This window comes from Carassius gibelio, chromosome A6, assembly GCF_023724105.1.
Source record: "Carassius gibelio isolate Cgi1373 ecotype wild population from Czech Republic chromosome A6, carGib1.2-hapl.c, whole genome shotgun sequence".
Classification (NCBI taxonomy): Eukaryota; Metazoa; Chordata; class Actinopteri; order Cypriniformes; family Cyprinidae; genus Carassius; species Carassius gibelio.
The window spans coordinates 14187433-14209477 of record NC_068376.1 but is presented as its reverse complement, the minus strand read 5'-3'; the positions used below and the strand labels follow the sequence as shown (position 1 = coordinate 14209477).

Sequence of the window (22045 nt, the reverse complement as noted above, 5' to 3'; positions counted from 1 at the left end):
TCATTTAATTTAATTTAATTTAATTTAATTTAAAAGTTTTGTTCATGTGGTCTGTATCCAGTATCATTGAACAGTGTGTATACTGAAAATGAGATTTGTTTATTGTTCTGTGACCTGGATAGTCCCATCCCTCCCCCCAACCCCCCATCCAACTGAACTAAGCAAAAAACGTAGTGCTAAAGAAAAAAATAACTTATATTTTCTATTTGCATGTATGGTCTACCAACAAAAAATAAATTGTTGACTTTGTACAGATTATTTTTGCATAGTTGCTGAAGTCATATATTTCTAAGAACAATCTATAGTTAATAATTAAGTTTGGCCATTAACTATTTGTTTTGCTGCCCCCTTTATGCCTTAAGCATAGCACTTTCCTGTTTGGAAGATGAGTGATCAATATTTTACCAAATTATCAAGGGCTTAGAGTCAATTTTCCATAAACTATACTGCATGCCATGTTACTGCTCACTGCACCATTCCAGATGAAAAATGAAACAAAATCAGGAGATAAAATAAGAGAACAACAGTTTCTGTTTATAGTAACATACTGTTTGATACTGATAATGTAAAACTACTTGATAGTAATAGTGGCTAAATGTTGTGGCTGAGTGTCGGCTCACTCAGCTGTGTTCTGGCAGCAGCTCACCAAAAGTGAGCCAGCTCTGGCCCAGTAATGGTTGCCAGATTTGGCTAAGCTTTGGATGTGCAGACCTGGCCCGATTTGCACTGACACAGCACAATTAGCCACATTCTGCCCAATTAGGGACCATAAGGGCTGGTCTGATTTTGGCTCAGATATGGGCATGCATACCCAGACCAGTTTAGGTTGAGTGCTGGGTCTCCGTTTACAGTGTGGTAAATAGTATGTAGCAGTGACACTTAAACATCTTTTACCTGTTTAACTACAATTGGAAATTAATGATTTAATCCATATAATAAAACAAGCTTAAAGTGATTAAGGTTACTTTAACATTATTTTTGCTATATGAGTTTCAAGACATGCGCAATAGCTTTGACATCTAATGACAAAACCTGACAGGCCAAGACCGGGGTGTATTCCAGAAAGCCCAGATAACTTACCGTCAGCTAAACCCTAAACATTTGGTTGATTAACCCCAGACCTTGCTTCTTCGAGGTATGTTGTTGCAAAAATGCTTCCGTGAGTAAGTTCCTGGTTAAGACTCAAGACATTCTCAACAGAGCAACAAATCCATGAGTCACTATAGAAACAGATGCTAAGTAAATGTGCGCCACGCTGTTTCTTTCTTCTTCTTTTTTTCAATGGTCATTTACATACTTAGTGTACATCACCACCTAATTGATGGTTGCGCATTTTTATTTTAGTTTTCCTGTTTAACCTTTAATCCTTGAGAATATTGTTTGCTTGATGCTAATTATATATTACGTGTCTGTGGGCGTGGCACCTGATCACTACTGATTAACAGCAACAACTGTGTCCCATTGTGTGTGTCTATTTAAGTGCAGTAACTAGTAGGTGTTTCTCAATGTCAAGGAAGGGTCCTCGGAAGCCAGTTGTGACGACTGGGGTGGGGCCGAGGGACGTGGGAGGAGCGAGGCCGGTGGAGTGATTGGAGATGAGCTACACCTGTTTGACCCACCGGTCTCGAGGCCCACGGAGGAGATGGAAGGATATAAAACTGGAGTGACAACAGTGAAGGACGAGAGAGGACCAGGCCTGGGCTTTATTTTATGTTTTGCTTTTTATTTGTGCACATCAGTCGTCCGTGAGGGGCTGATGCGCTGTTTTGTGTTTATTTTGAATAATTAAAATGATGTTTGATTGTGCGCTGGTTCCCGCCTCCTTCTTCCCGATGATTATGGAGATTTTATTATTACACCAGTATTTTGAGGATGCTACGTCATAGACATCTGTCGAAAGACTGTTCCAATGTCGAGGATCCTCGGAATTTCAACCAAGGACTGAGTCCTTCATTCGAAAAATATCCCATACACAGTAAAGGATGCATATGTGTATCTTTCACGCTCTTCGCACTCTTAAATCACCCACAATCCTATGCGCGCAGCTTTGCTATCTTGTTAAAAAGTCGGAGCATTAACGGTTTTTATTTACGTTTGTTATAACAGTTATAACATTTGTTATAACTGTAGTAAATATAAGCAAAGTTTAATGTTTAAATGTCAGTACAAATTACTACCATATTGATATTGTAAATTATACAAATACAAATACAAATGGTTAACTGAACTGAACCTGTCATTTAACAATTGTTAGCTTGGTTGCGTCATCAGCATGTCTTTATAAATAACTAGTTAAGTTGTCCAAAGTAATTTAATGATATCATTCACAGCGTTATTCAAACGGACCTTTTCACTGACGTTATGACGCAATTACGTGCACTTGCTAGTCTGTTCCATTTACGTGTTCTCCGAATGGAGTCTCGCCTAGCCTCTGAAGGAAGTGACTTGGAAGGACCAGTCCTGCCAAGGAAGTATCCTTGACATTGAGAAACGCCTAGTGTCTCATGTTGTCAGATCACTGTGGTTCTTCCCTGTGTTCCGTTTTGTTCCCCTTGCTGTGTTAGATTGTGGATTCCCCCGTTGTTCTTCATTGAGTCTTCTTGTTCCCTGCACCGGAATCACAAGCACCTTCAATGGGATTACAGCACATGATCACTGAGGATCATCACTGTTGTCCAACGAGGTCCCTGCGTCACACACCATCTGAGCTTGTCGTCGTCGCCACTCTCCCCCTGTGTTTTCAGCATCATTGTTGTCTATTTGTCTGACCATAATTATATCTTGTCTTTAATCCGCCTTGCATTTGCATCCTGTCTCTGAGTCGTGATAGAGTGATCTGGCCATATCATGGATACAGCAGGCGCTACCAGCTGGAATGAGTTTGCCTCACGTAGCATGGCAAGGATGGATCAAACAAGAGGAAAGCATCACCAACACAGGTTGGGTGATCCAAGCTCTTGCGGCGCAGGTGTCTGAGGCTCAACCAACAACTACAACATCTGAGTTCCCGCTGCGCCACCCCCACCACCAGTAGTACCAATTTCTCCTGAGCCGCCTCATCAATACGAGCCCTGTTTACCCACACCAGAGGGATACTCAGGTGAGCCAGAGTATTACAGAGCATTCCTTAACCATTGTTCGATGTATTTCTCATTGCAGCCGCAGACGTTTCGTCAGGAGAAAACCAAGGTGGCATTTGTCCTCACCCTTCTGTCGGGCAAGGCGGCTCTGTGGGGAACGGCGGTGTGGGGAAATCTGGATCCATGCTGCACCTCGTTCCAGGCACTCTCAAAAGAGATGAGGAGGGTCTTCAATCATGCAGCGGGTAGGGAGGCGGCCAGACTACCCATACTCACTACACCAAGGCACTTCTGGACTCTGGGGCGGAGGGTAACTTTTTGGATTTTGAAGTGGCTCAACAACTCCATATATCCATATTCACCGTGACGCAAAAGATGTTCGTCAATGCTCTAAATGGACAGCAACTCCCTTATATTTCTCAGGTCACCGTTTCCATAACCCTCATTACTTCTGGCAACCACTACAAGAACATTACATTCCTCCTCATGGACTCACCTCTGGCACCCATAGTTCTTGGTCACCCCTGGCTCACTCTGTACAATCCCAGCATCGATTGGGTACACAATTCCGTGTCTGCTTGGAGCACCCCATGTCATAAGTCTTGTCTTGTGTCTGCTTGTTTGTCTGTGCCTGTTTCTGTGTTCCAGGAAAAGGCAGAGAATTTCTCTAATGTGCCCGAGGAGTACCAGGACCTGAGGGAAGTGTTCAATAAGTCCTGGGCTGCTTCTCTACCTCTTCATCGTCCTTACGACTGTGCCATAGACTTAGTACCAGGTAAGGCTCCACCTAAAGGCAAATTATATTCACTTTCTGTTCCAGAGAGGGAGGCTAAGGAGAAATATATTTCTGATTCTCTGGCATCAAAGTTCATTTGTCCTTCCTCATCTCTGACGGGGGAGGGTTTTTTTCTGTTGGGAAGAAGGATGGATCTCTGCAACCGTGTAACAATTACCGGAGGCTGAACAACATTACGGTAAAGAATACTTATCCTTTTCCGTTAATGTCTTCAGCCTTCGAACGGTTACGGGGAGCCTCCATTTTCACAAAGTAGGATTTAAGTAATGCTTATCATTTGGTCCGCATAAGGGAGAGCGATGAATGGAAGACTGTGTTTAATACCCCTAGGGGGCACTTCGGGCTGTTAAACTCCCCAAGCAGTCTTCCAAGCACTCGTCAATGACGTCCTTTCCTAGGGTACATTGTCTCGTCTGAGGGAGTGCGTATGGATCCTGACAAGGTTAGGGCTGTGATAGATTAGCCAAGTCCAGATTCCCATAAGGCCTTACAGAGGTTTATGTGGTTGGCCAATTTCATTCAGTTGGTCTGATACAGCCTAGGCAACTTAACCCTTGTGCATTGTTCAAATTCACTGCCCTTTCGTTATGTTCGGACTCAACTTTACCCCCTAGTGGACGAAAACGTCCCCAACAATGCATAAGGGTTAAGAATCGCTTCATTTCGGCTCCCATCCTCGTTGCCCCTGATCCATTGCATCAGTTCGTGGTGGACGTCGATGCATCAGAGGTGGGGGTAAGAACAGTACTTTGCCAACATTCTTTTTTTTCCTCATTGTTTTTAACCTGCCAAACGTAACAATGACATTGGTAACAGAGTTGTTGGCATTCAAGTTAGCACTGGAGGAATGGCAACATTGGTTAGAAGGCTCAGGGGTACCTTTTACTGTATGGACCGATCACAAGAACTTAGAATATATCAGAACCGCCAAAAGACCCAACTCTAGGCAGGCTCCGTGGGCACTTTCGAATCGGTTGTTTGTGCCAGAGGGGTATCGGTCCGACGTCATTCAGTGGGGCCATTGTTCCAGCATAGGATGTCTTCCAGGGGTTAATCGCACCACCTTTTTGGTAAAGCAATGATTCTGGTGGCTATTAATGATTTGAGACATCCGCAGTTTTGTCTTGGCTTGCTCAGTTTGTGCCACTGGTAAGAATTCCAATTGACCTTCAGATGGGTTACTTCAACCGCTGTCAGTCCCTTCGAGACCCTGGTCCCACATCACTCTAGATTTTATTACCTCCCTCCTTCCCTCACAGGGCAAGATGGTCTTTTTAACCGTTGTTGACCGATTCTCGAAAGTAGCTTATTTTATTCCCTTGCCTAAATAACCCTCAACCAAGGAGACAGCGGTAACTGTTGTAGATCATGTCTTTCGTTTACATGGCCTCCTAACAGATGTGGTTTCTGACAGGGGTCCTCAATTTGTGTCCAAATTTTGGCAAGAATTTTGTAAATTACTGGGGGCAAGTGTCAGTTTATCTTCGGGGTTTGTAGGATATCAGATGTTAATATATCCAAAGTTTATCGGTGTAGATATATTTATATATCCAAACAATAAACTGGCAAACAAACTTACTTAACGCATCCTAAGGAAAGGATTCAATGGATATGGTTGGGTGTCCATTCAAACAACCACACCTCACCAAAGGAAGAGAAACAATGGAAGGAAGTGAGGTCTACTTATAGACCTTGGCCAGGAAGTGTATTGGTAATGTAGTGCACTTGCATGGGTATTGTAGTCTGCTTGGAATTGTGGGATATGTAGTACAAATATATATATATATATATATATATATATATATATATATATATATATATATATATATATATATATATATATATATATATATGGGAAAGAAAAACAAAAACTTAAAGATAAGGGTCAAATTCACAACAGGGTTTCATCCCCAAAGCAATGGACAAAGTGAGAGGGAATCATTTAAGATTTTAAAGGGAATTTGAACAGAATCACTGTTTCACGGCTGGTCACGGAGACGCCCTGCGATTCAGTGAACTAGCCGTTTAACATCAAATCTGCGCTGGATACTAATATCCAAACTATAGTGAAAACACTATCAATTAGCACAGTAACAAGATCGGCAGTTTAAGACAATAACTTGTAAGCACAAAACACAAGATACTTCTCTTTTCAATATGAATAAGGCTTTATTAGATAAATCTAAGACATATAAACTAATCTAACACATAAACGCACACACACACATTCACACAAGTTGCAGGAAGGTCGAAAGTTAGGGAAAGATGAGTTTAAGAGAATGGAAATATGGAAAGGGACTCCAGTTGAAAGGGGTATCCCGGTGTCGCTGATTGGCTGGAAGTTCAGTTGGCTGAAGTGACGTCTTGGGGAGCCCGTGCTAGGGCGTTGGCTGAAGCTGGAGTTGTGTGGCTGGTTGGAGTTCAAACACGCAGACGAGGTCGACGTTACAAAACTTAACTCAGAACACGAAACTCTCAAACGGAAAAAGAAAAGAAATAAAGTTTGACGAGACTAGGTTGTGTTCCTTCTCATCGTGGCATAGTAGCAGCAGGCAGGCCGAAGCACGCAGGAACCGCGATCAAACAGTGATGAATAAACCGCATGGCTAGAAGCTACAAGCTAGCAGAAGCATAGCTAGAGACTAGAAACAGACATGGCTAATAGCAGCAGCAAGGGACTAAAAGCAAGACATGACTGATAGCACAAGCAATGCTAGAACTAAAAGCAAGATTTCATGGTGTCCAAAGTATTTAAACTTCCTTGTTGGCCACCCCTCAAATGTTGCCTTGACCAATCAGATATGGTCTTGGGGTGGGTATCATAAATCATTTGTTTATCTTACCAAGCATGTGGTTCTTGCCTCACAGGGTCTAATTTTGGACATGATTCCTATAACACGATTATGATATATTTTACAAATAAATGATTGTCAGGACAATATCAAGCAAGAAAATTCGATTACATCAATACTAGACATGACTATGTATCCTATAGTTATCAAAAGACATACACAATAAGTGATTATACATGATAGTCAAATGTGTGGGTTACACATAAATGAATATGGAGTTAAGCAATGGAATGACTCATTCATAAGTCTTTTTTGAGTTCATTCTGGTCCATATCTATGTACAAGAAGCAGTTTCTTTGCCATTCTCTGGCAAAGGGATGTTCTGTGAAGACAGAGGTTTAAAGCCCTTCCCCCCCTTAGGAATTTCAGTCTGGTTCTGCTAGGTGTGGGGGGGAAGTCAATGGGACTTGTGCAGTACTCTCATGGGTTTCCATGTGATGTCCACCGTTGCATTTCAATTATGAACAACAAATTTGACAATCTCTTCTTCGAATTGAAATTGTAAATAAATGCTCTAGTGGTGTTCATGTTGAAAGCTGTTGTGTGAACAAGTTGGTTGGTAATCTGCTTGGTTCTTGTGGCACTAGAACTGATTTATGACTTCCTGAGGAATTCAGCTCATGTTTCAATGCACACAGCTCTGATAGACTCTTTAATTTGTCTGTTCGACTCATTTCTGCTACATATATCCCCCTTTCGATTGGCGAGGTGTTTAGGTGAAGACATCGTCGATCGCTGAAGAAACAAAGGCAGAAGAAGCAGACAAACACAGCAAACAGCAAGACAACACCTCCATGACAGTTACTGTACTGGTGCAGGCATCAGGTTATTTAGGTACACGTGGTTAAGTTCAATTAGTCAATGTAGTTTAGCCCATTGAGGATAGTTTAGATCGTTTTGGAAATTGTTGTTTTATTTTGATTCATCAATCAAATTTGTGGTTAACTTTGTTTGGTTCTTCTAGGTTGTCTTACTTTACACATTTACCGTTAGTTTTCTAGTAATTTCATTTTCAATTCAATGAATTGACCTATCATGCATGGAGCTCTCTGGCTTCCATTCAGTTTAGAGTGGCTGGCGGATATTAGGTGTTGCGAGTCAATCCTAATATCAGACCTTCGACCCTCGCAGGGTGTCTAGGCATTTCACCTACTCAGGAAAGAGGGGAAGGAGAAGGATAGGTAGAAGAAGAACAAAACAAAACAAGGCTGCTGTGGGTTTTCCTAGCATGGGTTACAACTACTATTGAGCTAGGATGTCAGGTGCAGCTAGTGTGTCATGAACCTTAACTTAGTGTCAGGTGTTCTACCTATTGTGAGGATGGCTGCACGTTTCTTCATGGTGGGTATGTGTAACTTTGTTACACTAAAAGTTGGATATTCTACCTGTGGGAAGAATATGTTTGTTGACTGTGTTATCAGTAGATGTGTTTACCTCTGGGTGTAGGTAATGTTGTGTGTTACTGGTGTAGTGCATGTGTGGTCAGATCTGTTCAAGTCTGTGTTGTCTCCCCCTTTTTCTAGCATGTCACTGAAGACTGGCTCTCTGCATCCTTGGCTTGGATGAGGGCGTGTCCATGGTCTAATGAGGGGTCAGTCCAGCAAGGCAGGAAGTTCTTTGGCAGACAGTCGGAGGCAGTTTGGCATGGCTGTGTGAAGCTGAGTTGCAAAACTTGTCTCCTATGTTGCATTCTTCTTCTGATGCCTTCTGGCTGAAGCAGACTTTCTGACCTTCTGTGCTCTGGTGGTTGCTGTTGCACAGACAGGGAATGTGGTACTTGGAGTTAATTTGACAGTTTGTTAGTGACTGAGGTGATGTCCTTTAGTACCTCAGATTTTTCATCAACAGTTGGCCGTGAAAGACTTGTTCGTTCTGGGTTGTTGTTGAACAGGTGCTTGTCATCTCTGATGTGGTGCACCAGGTGATCACCGGCCTTCCGTTCTGTCGCTGGTCACAGCGAACACGACTCAACTTTGTGGTCATATGCATGTAAATTGTCTTGAAGGATCTCTCTTAGTTGTTCCATGACTTGTTCCGTGTCTTCTAATGGTAAGCGGTTATGTTCTTGTGCATACTCAGCACTGTGCATGTCTGAGTGGTGCTGAGGTGGGTTTTGTTGTCGCTTACCCACACGAGTTGCTCTTGGATGAGTCAGCTGATCACCTTTGGATATCTGGTTAGGTTTCCAGATGTTCTTATCCTTTTGGTTTCTTGAGAAGCGTGGCTGGTCCCATGGATTTTTCCAGCAGTTGGGCTGAAAGCGGTCGTGGATATGGGCGTCACGTTCTCTGTGCTCTTGATGGAAGACTCTGGTGTTGTGATGCCACTGGGTGTCGTCCAGTGCAAGGCTTGAGTCTTTGTTGACAGAGTTCAAGAGTGTGGATGTTTTGTTACCTTTCTTTGAGGCCAACTTCTGCTTGTTATAGGCCTTCTGAGTTAGGTCACGCAACTGTTGGATGGTCATGGAGTTCGGACAGGCCATGACACCTAGATGGTGACTGACTCCGGGGTGCAGATATTTTAGGAAGAGGGTTTTGAAGTTCACATCCTCTTCAAGGTCAGGGCTGTTGTGTGCACCAAAGTAGGCTTGTCGGAGTCAGTTGTAATAAGCTTGTGGAGTCTCTTGACGACCTTGTTTGGTTTCCAAGGCAGTTAACAGTCCATGTTCAGACTCTGGGTCTGTAAACTCTTTAATCAGGACCTCACAAAGTCGCTGGTAGTTTGACTTGGTTTGACTGGGCTGTCGATCTAGAAAGTTTCGTACCTCGGGACTGGACGTGGCTCTAAGGAGGTATAACCAGTCTCTGTCAGTCACATGAGGTCTCACTTCCAGGTGAAATTCGATATCTCGCAGGTAAGCTTGGATGTCGGGGCTCTCTGTGGAGTTCGGGTTGAACCTGCTGATGTTTTTAGACAGCTTGTTGAGGTCTTTGATGGTCATCCTGTGGGCAGCTCCAAGGCCTTGGAGGGGAGGTTTTCTTTCGTTGGCAGGAAAGGGTTGTGTGGCGAAGGCAGGTGAGGTTTTGGGTTGTGGCCCTTCACTCCTTTCGTCATATGACAGTTCTTGGACGTGGGACTCTGCTCTGCTCAGCAGTGATGAGGCTAAGAGATGTTTCTCTTTTCTTGGCTGTAGTTTGTGCTTGTAAGCATTTTGGAGTTCTTTTCTGACCATCTAGAGCTAATCATTGGTATCATCTAGTTGTTGGGTCAGATTGTCCATTTCAGTTCTGTACCTTTCAAGGTGGTCTTTCAAAGCACTGATTTCAGAATTCTTGTTTCTGATGTCTATCTTGGCTTTCTCCAGTAGCTGTTCGGCATACTGGAGTCTGTTTACCAGGTCTTTCTGAGCAGCCGTTGCATGTTGCTGGTCGAGCTGAGCTGCTGCCAGGGCTGCTAGGAGCTTCATAACTTGTTCTGTTGTATCCTGCTCCCTCTCGCTGGGTGCTTTGAGTTGATCTTGAACTTTCACTTCCAGCTTGTCTATGCGACGTTCAGCACATGTCAGCTCCTCTTGAAGGTGGGTGATGTGCTTGTCGCTCAGTTTCAGCTGGGTGGTGAAGGCATAGCTTAGTGAGCTCGTGATCTTGACTAGCTCCTCGTGGTTGTTGTTCTGGCTTGAATCTTGTGTCAGGAATCTTCTCAGGATTAGGATTATTATTAAAAATAATAAGAGTTCAAATGTCTTTGGAGTGAGGTTGTCTGTCATGCCTCTCAGGAAAGTGTTCACATCTTCCCCATGGGCAATGGGGTCTGCAGTCTGCGGCATGTTGGCACGCTAGGGAGAAGAGAGACTGACACAGATCTGTGTGGAGTAAAAGCCTATATGTGGTGGGACAACTAAGTGTTGTATCAGTGATTGTGAAACACTAGTGAAATGTGGTGATGACTGTGTTGGTCTCAGGGTGTCTAAGTAGACTAGAGATGCGAAGACTTTGTCACTCTAATGAGGAAGAGAGAGACAGAGGTGAAAAACAAATTCAAATGACAAGCAAAATTTCTGTTTTTCAAATGAGGAAAATTATTTTTTCCAATTAAATGTTATCAAAACGTAAACAATATTATTATATTTCTTGCTTTGGACAAAAGAATACAATAATAATTCTGATATCTCTTTTCTTAGTCTGACAGGATTGACACCGTACACCTTTCAGTTGGACCGCTCACCAGGGAGTCAGCGAAGGCGACAGTTGCTCAACACGTATCTCTATTAAATTGATCTCAACGTTGGATGAGATGCTAACACTTGGATTGCGTTTCCAAATGTAGGGAGGTTACGAAGAACAAATGAGAGGATGATTACAATCATATTCATAAGGATGATTTGTCGTCTTTGGCACGATTGTGTATTTACTTCACTTAGAATTGATTGATGGTTCTTACATGTCCTACAAATGTAAAAAGAGAAGAGGAAAGTAAAGGAGAGAGAGGACGGAGATGGTAAGTCTCAGTAGCGATTATCTCAACTACAAGGAGAGCGTTGTGTTAGTTGCTGCACAACTAATCAAACAAAATAAACTTTAAGTGAAAGAGAGTTGTCTTTCTAATTTATTTGAACTCGTAGTGAGGGATAACAATGTCTCCTTTTAGGGCTCAGGTTTGTCGTTCCCAGGCTAGGATACACAAGTAAAGAAATGGTAAGAAAATGTAAAATTAAAAAAAATTAATAAATGGGCAAAATATGCAAAAATGAAATTAAAAAGAGGAAATCAATAAGTAAAACAATAGTGGTTAAGTGTATAACCAAAATAGGAAGAGGGGTAAAATGCATTCAAATAAGTAAAGGTCTGAATAGCATATATTCAGATGGGTAATAAATAAATTAGGAAGAATAAGTTTACTTAACTTCAAAAGTTCAAGGCTTATTCATTCCTAAAATAATTAGACCCAAAAGAGAATACTAGAAATAAAAGATCATATGAAATGATCTGAGAGGGAAATTTTAAATGCTTCCAAATAAATTTAATGTTTCAATTAAATTTCAATTTGACAATTAATAATTGTGAGTCAGTATTTCCCTTTCTAGTAAAATGAAAATAAGTGGTCTAGTGAGAAAAGAGAGCGATAGAAAGAAAGAGACTAACAAGTGTTAGTTAAGATGTTTAAAATGGTTAAATCACATCAGCGATGCCCAAACACACATTATTCTACCACTGGATGGTAATGCTAACGGCTAACCTTTGAGGCTAGTGGCTTTAGTATAGACTTCAATGTAAATGCAATGGTTTCGTTAGCTTAGCGACACCGCAGAGTTTGTGCGCTGCGCGTGCACAGTTCAGAGTTGCTCCGGAAGTACGTTAAGGCTTCCGGGTCACGGTCGTCACTATGGCAACCAAAACACATTCTAGTGGATTAGCACATGAATCGTTGCATTGTTGCAAATACAGTTAAGCATGTTACATGAAATGTCGGCTCATTTCAACACTGTACAAATAACAACACCGCCTTTCAGTTGGTTTTGCGATGTGGCACTTAAACTCTCAGTTTGTATAGAGTTAAATTTATCTTAATTCAAATAGCAGCTTCCTGCTGTAGTTATTATATCAATCTCAGCAATTTGAATCTCCGTGCCAGTTTTTCTGGACACAAACAAAGTTTTCCTTCGCTGTTGGTACACAGTTAAAATTTACTTGATCAAGCTTTTAAAACACTCCCATTCAAATTACTCTCGGACACACACAGTGTTACGGGAGATTGCATTCACTTTGTGAATGGATACAAATGGGCAAACATTGTTCTCTAATGTTTAACGTTAACTTAGGGGAGTCGAATATCAAATTTGATTCGGCAGTGGAACACGCACTGGCAATCAAACTATATGAAATATGAATACGGGGACTTTGATAAATAGATTGAGGAACACGCTCAAAACTATTCTTTATTCACCGATTTATATCCCTTTTGAAACACTAACAGTTTAGCTCCGTTCAGCAAACAGTGACTGAGATAGCGTTTGAGACACTGGAACACGCAGTGAAATCAAATCAGCTATAAAACAAGGCATTACACAAATGAGGAACATGCTCAATTTCTACCTTATTGTACGATCTCAGATGTTTGCTTTTAAGTTCACTTACTGCTGTTAACATTGAAGAGACGGACTTGAGTTAAAGTCTCCTCTAGCTCCTTTCATTCAAGCGGGAGGGCGCGCGCTGCTTACGTCACGGGTCACACAAACACACACACGTCTCGCTAGCTTTCATCCGCAGCAAAATAAAAGATTAAATAACTTGGTTTATGCTCACAATTTAGATTAAACTGCCCGCATTATTCTCCACCATTCATGTAAGGGAAACAGGTCAATTTAGCTCAAAGGGAATCATTTAAGATTTTAAAGGGAATTTGAACAGAATCACTGTTTCACGGCTGGTCACGGAGACGCCCTGCGATTCAGTGAACTAGCCGTTTAACATCAAATCTGCGCTGGATACTAATATCCAAACTATAGTGAAAACACTATCAATTAGCACAGTAACAAGATCGGCAGTTTAAGACATTAACTTGTAAGCACAAAACACAAGATACTTCTCTTTTCAATATGAATAAGGCTTTATTAGATAAATCTAAGACATATAAACTAATCTAACACATAAACGCACACACACACACATTCACACAAGTTGCAGGAAGGTCGAAAGTTAGGGAAAGATGAGTTTAAGAGAATGGAAATATGGAATTCCAAGTTTACAGCAATACGTTAAATTGCATAGACATGAACAACCATCAATCACGTAATTAGCGCTCGCATTGAGTTCCCTTTAATGGGGTTAAAATTATATTAGATACACCAGCACAACAAATATCTGGGAATACGTTGCCTTCGTTTGCTGTGAAAGGGACTCCAGTTGAAAGGGGTATCCCAGTGTCGCTGATTGGCTGGAAGTTTAGTTGGCTGAAGTGACGTCTTGGGGAGCCCGTGCTTGGGCGTTGGCTGAAGCTGGAGTTGTGTGGCTGGTTGGAGTTCAAACGCGCAGACGAGGTCGACGTTACAAAACTTAACTCAGAACACAAAACTCTCAAACGGAAAAAGAAAAGAAATAAAGTTTGACGAGACTAGGTTGTGTTCCTTCTCATTGTGGCATAGTAGCAGCAGGCAGGCCGAAGCACGCAGGAACCGCGATCAAACAGTGATGAATAAACCGCATGGCTAGAAGCTACAAGCTAGCAGAAGCATAGCTAGAGACTAGAAACAGACATGGCTAATAGCAGCAGCAAAGGACTAAAGGCAAGGCATGACTGATAGCACAAGCAATGCTAGAACTAAAAGCAAGATTTCATGGTGTCCAAAGTATTTAAACTTCCTTGTTGGCCACCCCTCAAATGTTGCCTTGACCAATCAGATATGGTCTTGGGGTGGGTATCATAAATCATTTGTTTATCTTACCAAGCATGTGGTTCTTGCCTCACAGGGTCTAATTTTGGACATGATTCCTATAACACGATTATGATATATTTTACAAATAAATGATTGTCAGGACAATATCAAGCAAGAAAATTCGATTACATCAATACTAGACATGACTATGTATCCTATAGTTATCAAAAGACATACACAATAAGTGATTATACATGATAGTCAAATGTGTGGGTTACACATAAATGAATATGGAGTTAAGCAATGGAATGATTCATTCATAAGTCTTTTTTGAGTTCATTCTGGTCCATATCTATGTACAAGAAGCAGTTTCTTTGCCATTCTCTGGCAAAGGGATGTTCTGTGAAGACAGAGGTTTAAAGCCCTTCCCCCCCTTAGGAATTTCAGTCTGGTTCTGCTAGGTGTGGGGGGGGGAAGTCAATGGGACTTGTGCAGTACTCTCATGGGTTTCCATGTGATGTCCAGTGTTGCATTTCAATTATGAACAACAAATTTGACAATCTCTTCTTCGAATTGAAATTGTAAATAAATGCTATAGTGGTGTTCATGTTGAAAGCTGTTGTGTGAACAAGTTGGTTGGTAATCTGCTTGGTTCTTGTGGCACTAGAACTGATTTATGACTTCCTGAGGAATTCAGCTCATGTTTCAATACACACAGCTCTGATAGACTCTTTAATTTGTCTGTTCGACTCATTTCTGCTACAGTGGAGTACATCCACAAACCTGTGTTTCATTCACTTATTAACCCTCCGGTCCTGTTTCCTGCCACGCTGCGTCTCGTAGATGGGGAACCCACTTGTTTGGTTAACCGTATTCTGGATTCGAGAAGGAGGATTCCAATACTTGGTGGACTGGGTGGGTTATGGTCCGAAGGAGAGAAGTCGGGTTCCTGCTAGGGACATTCTGGATCACTCCCTGAATGATGATTTCAATTGATATGCAAGTCCGTCGAGGAATGCCACGAGATATTCCTAGGGGAAGGGGTACTGTCACGGTTCATGAATTCGATGTCTTTTTTTTACCATGTTTTCCTGCCAGTTGGTAGACTGACACTTGATGGTTAGAAAAAATTACTTGATAGATAACAATAAAGAAAGAAAGAAAGAAAGAATGAAAGAAAGAAAAATAAAACAATGAAAAACAAAAAAAAATCCCTACTTTCTCTCTTTTCTATGTGCGTTCATAAATTGTACTAATTTGTAAGTGTCATATTTGTCAGTTGGCATTAGAAGCTATATTACTAATGACAGTGTCATATGAGAAGTTTAATACCACAGAAAAAACAAAAGTGCCTTTTTCGAAGCTCCTGTACATAAAAAACACAAGGTGGCTGAATTTGCATGATATTTAGATAGCTGAAGCTTACAGAAGTTCATTACTTTCACTCAATTTAATTAGCCTAGCTTTTTTTTTTTAGAACCACCTCTGAACTGTTAAGCCCCTCCTTAGCACCTCCTACAAAAAAATAATAATAATAATAAAATAATAATAAACCCGCAATTGTGTCCTACACCTCTGACGTAGCATATGGTGATTTGATTTCCAGTTCTTTATAATGTTATGCAATAAACTGTTAAATAAATTATGAGTCCAAAAATAGAGCGGAATTTCCTTATATGGGTCCTAAGGGCACTTCTGCCGGAAGAGCGCGCGCTCCTGTAGAGTAGAGCACAGACAATCACTGATCAGAGCGAGAGACCGAATTGTCACAAAAGAAGTGTGTTTTTGGTTGCCAGGGCAAGACAACCCTGCACAGATTACCAAAAAAAAAAAAAAAAACAGCATTAAGGGACCAGTGGATGGAGTTTATTTTTACAGAGCATCAACGGAGTTGTGCAAGTGTTTTTGTTTGTTCCCTGCATTTCGAAGATGCTTGTTTTATAAACAAGGCCCAGTTTGACGCCAGATTTGCACATTGTTTATTTCTTAAGGATAATGCAGTCCCAACGAAAAAGGGTCACGATCATGTGTTGGAACCACATGCGGTGAGTAAAACTGCTTCAAATATCTCTGTGTTGTTAACTTAGCTGTCGGCGCGTAAGCACATCAAGTAAACAACATGCGATGTTGTCATCAAACTGCACTTTCCACATGTAACGTTACAGCTTAAAAAAAAAAAAAAAAAAAAAAAAACGACGACATAAAGTGGAACTAAGTCATTTTCCAAAACCGCTAAGCAAATATATACAGTTTCAGTACATACCACATAGAGACGTCGTTGCTGATGCTGCTCTTTGATAAATTTCAGCCTCTGGATCTGATTCTGGATCATAAATATATGCTGAATCTGACTGTTAGCCATGGTTTGTTTTGGATGTTTTTTTCCTCACGGTAATGTCACAGCTTCCAAACGCTCTCAACGCAAAAGCCTACTCGCGCTCGTGATTCTTAAGCTCCATCCACACGTCACGCCTCCAGCCACTCGTGTTTTTCCAGGAAAAATCGGTACAGACTATCTTTCTCTTATGAAGCCTTTAAAGGAGGCGCTAAGGGAAGAATGGGTGATTAAAATAGATTCTTGTCATGACTATAGAAGTGAGTGTTCTCGCTCGTGGAAAAAATTGTGTCTATAAATGGGCTATGAGATAAGATCCGCGGGTAGTAAACCAAATCCTTACTCCGCAGGGCCACCACTCAGGTACTGGACCAACCCAATGGAATCTAAGTGGATCCAGTCTTAAGGTGGAACAAGACACGCCAATGTTATACCGCAATGTCTCATAACGTCAATAAAATATTTAAGATGTTCATTATTAAGCTTGCAAATACCGTTTTTGTATTGTTACAATATTTGCGTATACCAAACCTGTGCTGGAGGACCCCTGCTCTGTACATTTTGTATGTCTCCCTAATCAGACATTGCAAATTTAGTTATTGCAGTCTCTACTAAGGAGCTGATGAGTGGAATCAGGTGTGTTAGATAAGGGAGACATAAAAATTGTGCAGGGCAGGGGGTCATCCAGGACAGGTTTAAGAAGCACTGCTCTAGCCTATGGCGCGGCATGGATGAATAATAAATTAATTAGTCACTGCGCTTTTAAACCCGAGACGGTAAGAACCGTCATTAATGTTATAATTTTTTTTTTTTATGATATTGCTAAAATAAAATACAATTAACGGTGACATAATAGTGTCAGATCTCTCTAAAAAAAAAACTCCTTCACTCAACTAAAACTAAACCTATCTCCTAAACCTAAACTCGGATTAGTTTGATGTGGTTCACATTGTACTTTACCATTGTAGAGACTATAGTATAGGTCTGAATTACTATCTCCTCGTTCCACCTTAAAAAATACACTTGACATGACAAGAGAACACGAGCGAGCTGCAGGCAGCGGATCTGCTCTGTGCCTCTGCTGCCCTATATAAACCCCATACGCTCTGCAAAGAGTCCGCGAACAGCTCCGTGGTGGTTAAGCAGCACGTTACTTACACGGCAAACATTGACAAAGGCAACCCACAATGGAGAGGATCTCATGGACACTTTTTCTGCTTTCTCTCACATATCTAGAGGGATCTTCGCAAGATTTCGGGCAGACCCAGTTCATATGCACGTCCGTGCCCAAGGATATCGACCTGTGCGCAGCCACTATGCAGAACAGCGGACCAGCGGATGATCTGAAGACCACAGTAATGCAGTTAAGGGAGACAGTCCTACAGCAGAAGGAAACTATCATTAACCAGAAGGAGACGATCAGGGAACTATCTTCGAAGTTGAGCCGCTGTGAAAGTCAGGCTGTTCTGGAGCCCGTGACCGGAGGTCGGAGGAAAGAACCGGGCAAAAACACAATGGGAGACGTATCCCGCACTTCAACAGATACGCTAGCCCAGCTTGGGCAGACTTTAGCCACGCTTAAACAGAGATTGGAAAACCTGGAGGTATTTATGACCTAAAGATTTTGATTTTTTTTTTTCATCTTAAAACGTGACTACATCTAGTCTATTACTATAGTTCATATGCTAGAGTCATAGATGCATATTCACGCAATGCGTGACAGAATTACTTAAAATGACCATTTTAAATAATATATATATATTATATAATATTGTGAGTAATCTTAACGGGGTCGAACGACTTGTGAGGAGGTCTTTGACAGATTTAGTCAATGTGTCACACGTTCACAAAAGGATGTGCTAATCCTGAAATTGGCTTATAGTCTCTTAGAAGTTCTCCATGCGAGCGTTTTAAAGTATTCATTTGAATACCCCTGTCCTGTTTTCCCGTAGCAGTACAGCAGGAACAACGGATCTGTCCAGGCGAACAGCCTTAAAGATCTGCTTCAAAATAAGATCGATGATATGGAAAAGCAGGTGCTGTCCCGGGTCAATACTTTGGAGGAAAGCAAACCTGGGCAGAAGAATGACACAAATCAGCGCAATCGAGTGGAGTCAACCCTCACCTCCTTACATCAGAGAATTAACGACCTGGAGAAAGGTCAGAAATCTAATTACATGATAAATTTGACTTGTATGTAATATAAATAACAAATATGAACTACTAGCAACAGTAATTATGTGTTTGAGAAGCATGACTGTAAGTTCCAGTAAAACACCAATGTTTAGACTGTGTAATGGCACAAAGAATGGTGTGGGAGGGGGAACTGCATTAGGCTACTTCACATATTGATCCCATAAACCACAAATGTGATGTAGCCTAATAATGATAGGAAAATCAGAGCTCATGTCATTTTCAAAGCAAGTAGCTTAGGTCTTGTCTGCATAGCTGCGTAATTTTGCTGCTCAAAGCGCAGCCTGCTTAAACCAATTTCACAAATTGCAATAAATACAAATAATGTTCTATGCATATATGCCCATACTAAATAAGTTTAAAAATGGCATTTAAAAAAAAAAGAACACAAAAGAATGGCACATTTCTACCTGCACTGCATATTAAAATGTGTTTGGCTGGGTTAACTTTTTAAGTTGTCGATGTGACCCCTGAATAAAATACTCCAAGAATAATAATTACAGTCCCTTAATCATCAGAGAAGTAGATTTATTAAGTCTTTGTTGAATAGATGTAGAGAGATATTTCATTTAGAGGGAGAGAGGGCGTTATAACTCTAACAGTAAATACTTTTTATTCTGCAGGTTCAAAAAGCACCAGGCCACTGGACAAGTATCAGATAACATTCCCCTTAAGAACAAATTACATGTATGCCAAAGTGAAGAAAAGTCTACCAGAAATGTATGCCTTCTCTTTCTGCTTATGGATAAAGTCCAATGCATCACCCGGGGTGGGAACACCCTTCTCCTATGCTGTTCCTGGACAAGCTAATGAGCTTGTTCTCATAGAATGGGGGAACAATCCAATGGAGATCCTCATAAATGACAAGGTTAAGTTTGGAAAATAATAATGCAATTATTCAATGTATAACATGATTGTAAGTGGCAGCAGTAGGGCCCATAGATGCATCTCAGTGTGTAATTTTGAGCTGACTTAGTAAATGCAGAGGTCTGTTCATTTAAAAAAAAAAAAATTCTTTTTGCACTTGTAAGCAGGAAAGCAATAAAAATAATCCACAGTGTAACTTTATAGGTTGCAAAATTACCTTTCGTCATCAATGATGGTAAATGGCATCACATCTGCATCACATGGACGACTCGGGATGGAGTATGGGAGGCATTTCAGGATGGTGTTTTGCGTGGAACTGGAGAGAATCTGGCACCCTACCATCCAATAAAACCCAACGGTGTACTAGTTTTAGGTCAGGAGCAGGTAAGACTCAGAAGTATGCTATTAGCTTTATGTAAACATATCAGTTATTAACGTAAGTCACAGGCAAAAGTAAATGTATTGGTCATGGTTAATTAGACTTAACTGGTTTGCTTGCTGTTTAATAACCTGATATTTTCCAATGGGATTTTTAAATTATTATTATTATTCTTTTTTGTTTTTTGTTCTTCCAGGATACACTTGGTGGAGGTTTTGATGCAACCCAAGCCTTTGTTGGTGAACTGGCAAATTTCAATATATGGGATAGAAAATTAACAGCTGGAGAAATCTACAACCTGTCAACCTGCAACACTCGAGCACAAGCTGGCAATGTCTTATCATGGTCTGAAAGTATTATCGATGTGTTCGGTGGAGCCACTAAATGGACTTTTGAGCCCTGCCGTCAGCTCAGCTGAAATGCAAAGTGGGAGACATAGCCAATCCTAGATCCTTGTTTCTAATTTTTGTCTTTCTTTTACTCATTTTGACATCTGTGGAAAAAGAAGAGTTCTTGATAAAACAATTTAAAGGTACTTTAAAAGTAAACCTGGGGTTTCTATGAATACCTGAATATTTCTGAGCAAAACGAAGAATATTTATTTTTATTTGATAAAATAGTTGTAACACTGATAATAAGACAGTGTTATGCCAGGTTACTTTTAGTATTGTATTTTTTTATTTTTTATTTTTTGCTGCTTTGTTTTTCTTTGGAAGTAGACAGTTGCTTATTTTGTCTTTCATATATTTTTGGGGGGACCAGCAGCTGAAGATCTTTCTCTTTGCAGATTTTGGACAGTAAAGCAACAGTGCATCAGAACAGACCTCTTGATTGACTTCACAAAGCCAATCACAAGTTTTAAAATGATGTTTTATTTATTATCTCAACTAAACGGTACCCCACTCTCAACGGATCTTGCACTGTGATGGATTTGAAAATAGGATGGGAATAAGTATTTATTATTTGGAAAATAATGATTTAAGATGGCACTTCCTTCATTTGTTTCCAGTGATCTTACCGAAGTTTCTGTAAGAATGTCATTTAGTTGCCAACATGCTTACCGCCTGTGTGCCATGAGCTGATGTATCAGTTCAGCACATACTTTTAGTTTGCTTACTCGCTGTGTATTGCTTTATCTTTTTGGTTTCGTTTATGAATTTGCGTTTATGAAATGTGTTAACAGCGATTGTTAAAGCTTTCCTGTATTTCTGCAATAACTGGTATATTTGTACTCAGTTCTAGGAATGTTATTCATACAATAACAGCATAAATTAACAAATGCTGCAACACCAACATTATATCTTATCCTATTGTTTTGGGTCTTTTTCCTTTTTTTTTACTGTATTGATATATGCTGAAAGCATGGTACTACTGAGAGATGATGAAGATCTAATTTTTATATATATATATATATATAAAATTGTGATAATATGTGACCCTGGACCACAAAACCAGTCTTAAGTCGCTGGAGTATATTTTTAGCAATAGCCAGAAAATTGTATGGGTCAGCATTTTGTTATTTTGTAAATTTCCTACTGTAAATATATCAAAACTTAATTTTCGATCATCACTATGCATTTTCCAAAATTCATGTACAACTTTAAAGGTGATTTTTAGAGTATTTAGATTTTTTTGCACCATCAGATTCCAGATTTTCAAATAGATGTATATTGACCTTATATTGTCTGATCCTAATAAACCATGCATCAGTGGAAAGCTTATTTTTTCTTTATAATTTATAATTCTCAATTTTGAAACATTTACACTTAAGACTGGTTTTGTGGTCCAGGGTCACAAACACACACACACGTATGTGTATATATATATATATATATAAAAATTGTTATATATATAACGTTTATAGTACCTCTGCAGTTATTCCTGCTCAAATACTGTTTATTAAAAATTTACAGAGATTTAGAGAGAGTATTTTAAAGAGATATAGAGAGAGTTTTAACTAACATACATGTTTAATTTGTATGAAAATGTACTCGAATGCCCCCTAAAAATCGATATTTGTCTAATTCTCTAAATCTCACTCACTCTATGTTTGTGTACATGGAGCACATTTTTGCAGACAGAGACTGCCCTCTATCTTTGGTTTGTGTACGGTAACAGATTACACTGCTGAAAAAAAATTAAGAAATCAGTCAAGTGTCCCAAAAGAATGAAATGCCTTGTCACATAACCCAGACAGGTGATGATGGTTAAAATTTAGATAAATGTGATTT

At 40.3% G+C, this 22045-nt stretch overlaps 1 protein-coding gene across 2 annotated transcripts; it reads left to right on the top strand.

Moving 5' to 3' along the window:
- Positions 1-17462: 17462 nt before the first annotated feature.
- LOC128016248 (neuronal pentraxin-1) lies at positions 17463-21107 on the top strand. Of its 2 annotated transcripts, none has more exons than XM_052600765.1 (5): positions 17463-17979; positions 18331-18535; positions 19192-19436; positions 19640-19819; positions 20011-21107. In XM_052600765.1, exons 1-5 carry the CDS (start codon positions 17563-17565, stop codon positions 20230-20232), a joined length of 1269 nt encoding a protein of 422 aa, XP_052456725.1. In that variant the 5' UTR covers positions 17463-17562; the 3' UTR covers positions 20233-21107. The 2 variants fall into 2 exon arrangements, with proteins under 2 accessions (XP_052456725.1, XP_052456724.1); XM_052600764.1 differs by having other exon boundaries at positions 17465-17979; positions 18328-18535.
- The last annotated feature ends 938 nt before the right edge of the window (positions 21108-22045 follow it).

What these genes read in the sequence shown, in the direction of transcription:
- LOC128016248 (XM_052600764.1), top strand. Translation starts at nt 17,563, where the DNA reads ATGGAGAGGATCTCATGGACACTTTTTCTGCTTTCTCTCACATATCTA. An exon ending in AGAGATTGGAAAACCTGGAG is followed by an intron (nt 17,980 to 18,327) that starts GTATTTATGACC and finishes GTTTTCCCGTAG; the next exon opens with CAGTACAGCAGGAACAACGG. An exon ending in AGATCCTCATAAATGACAAG is followed by an intron (nt 19,437 to 19,639) that starts GTTAAGTTTGGA and finishes GTAACTTTATAG; the next exon opens with GTTGCAAAATTACCTTTCGT.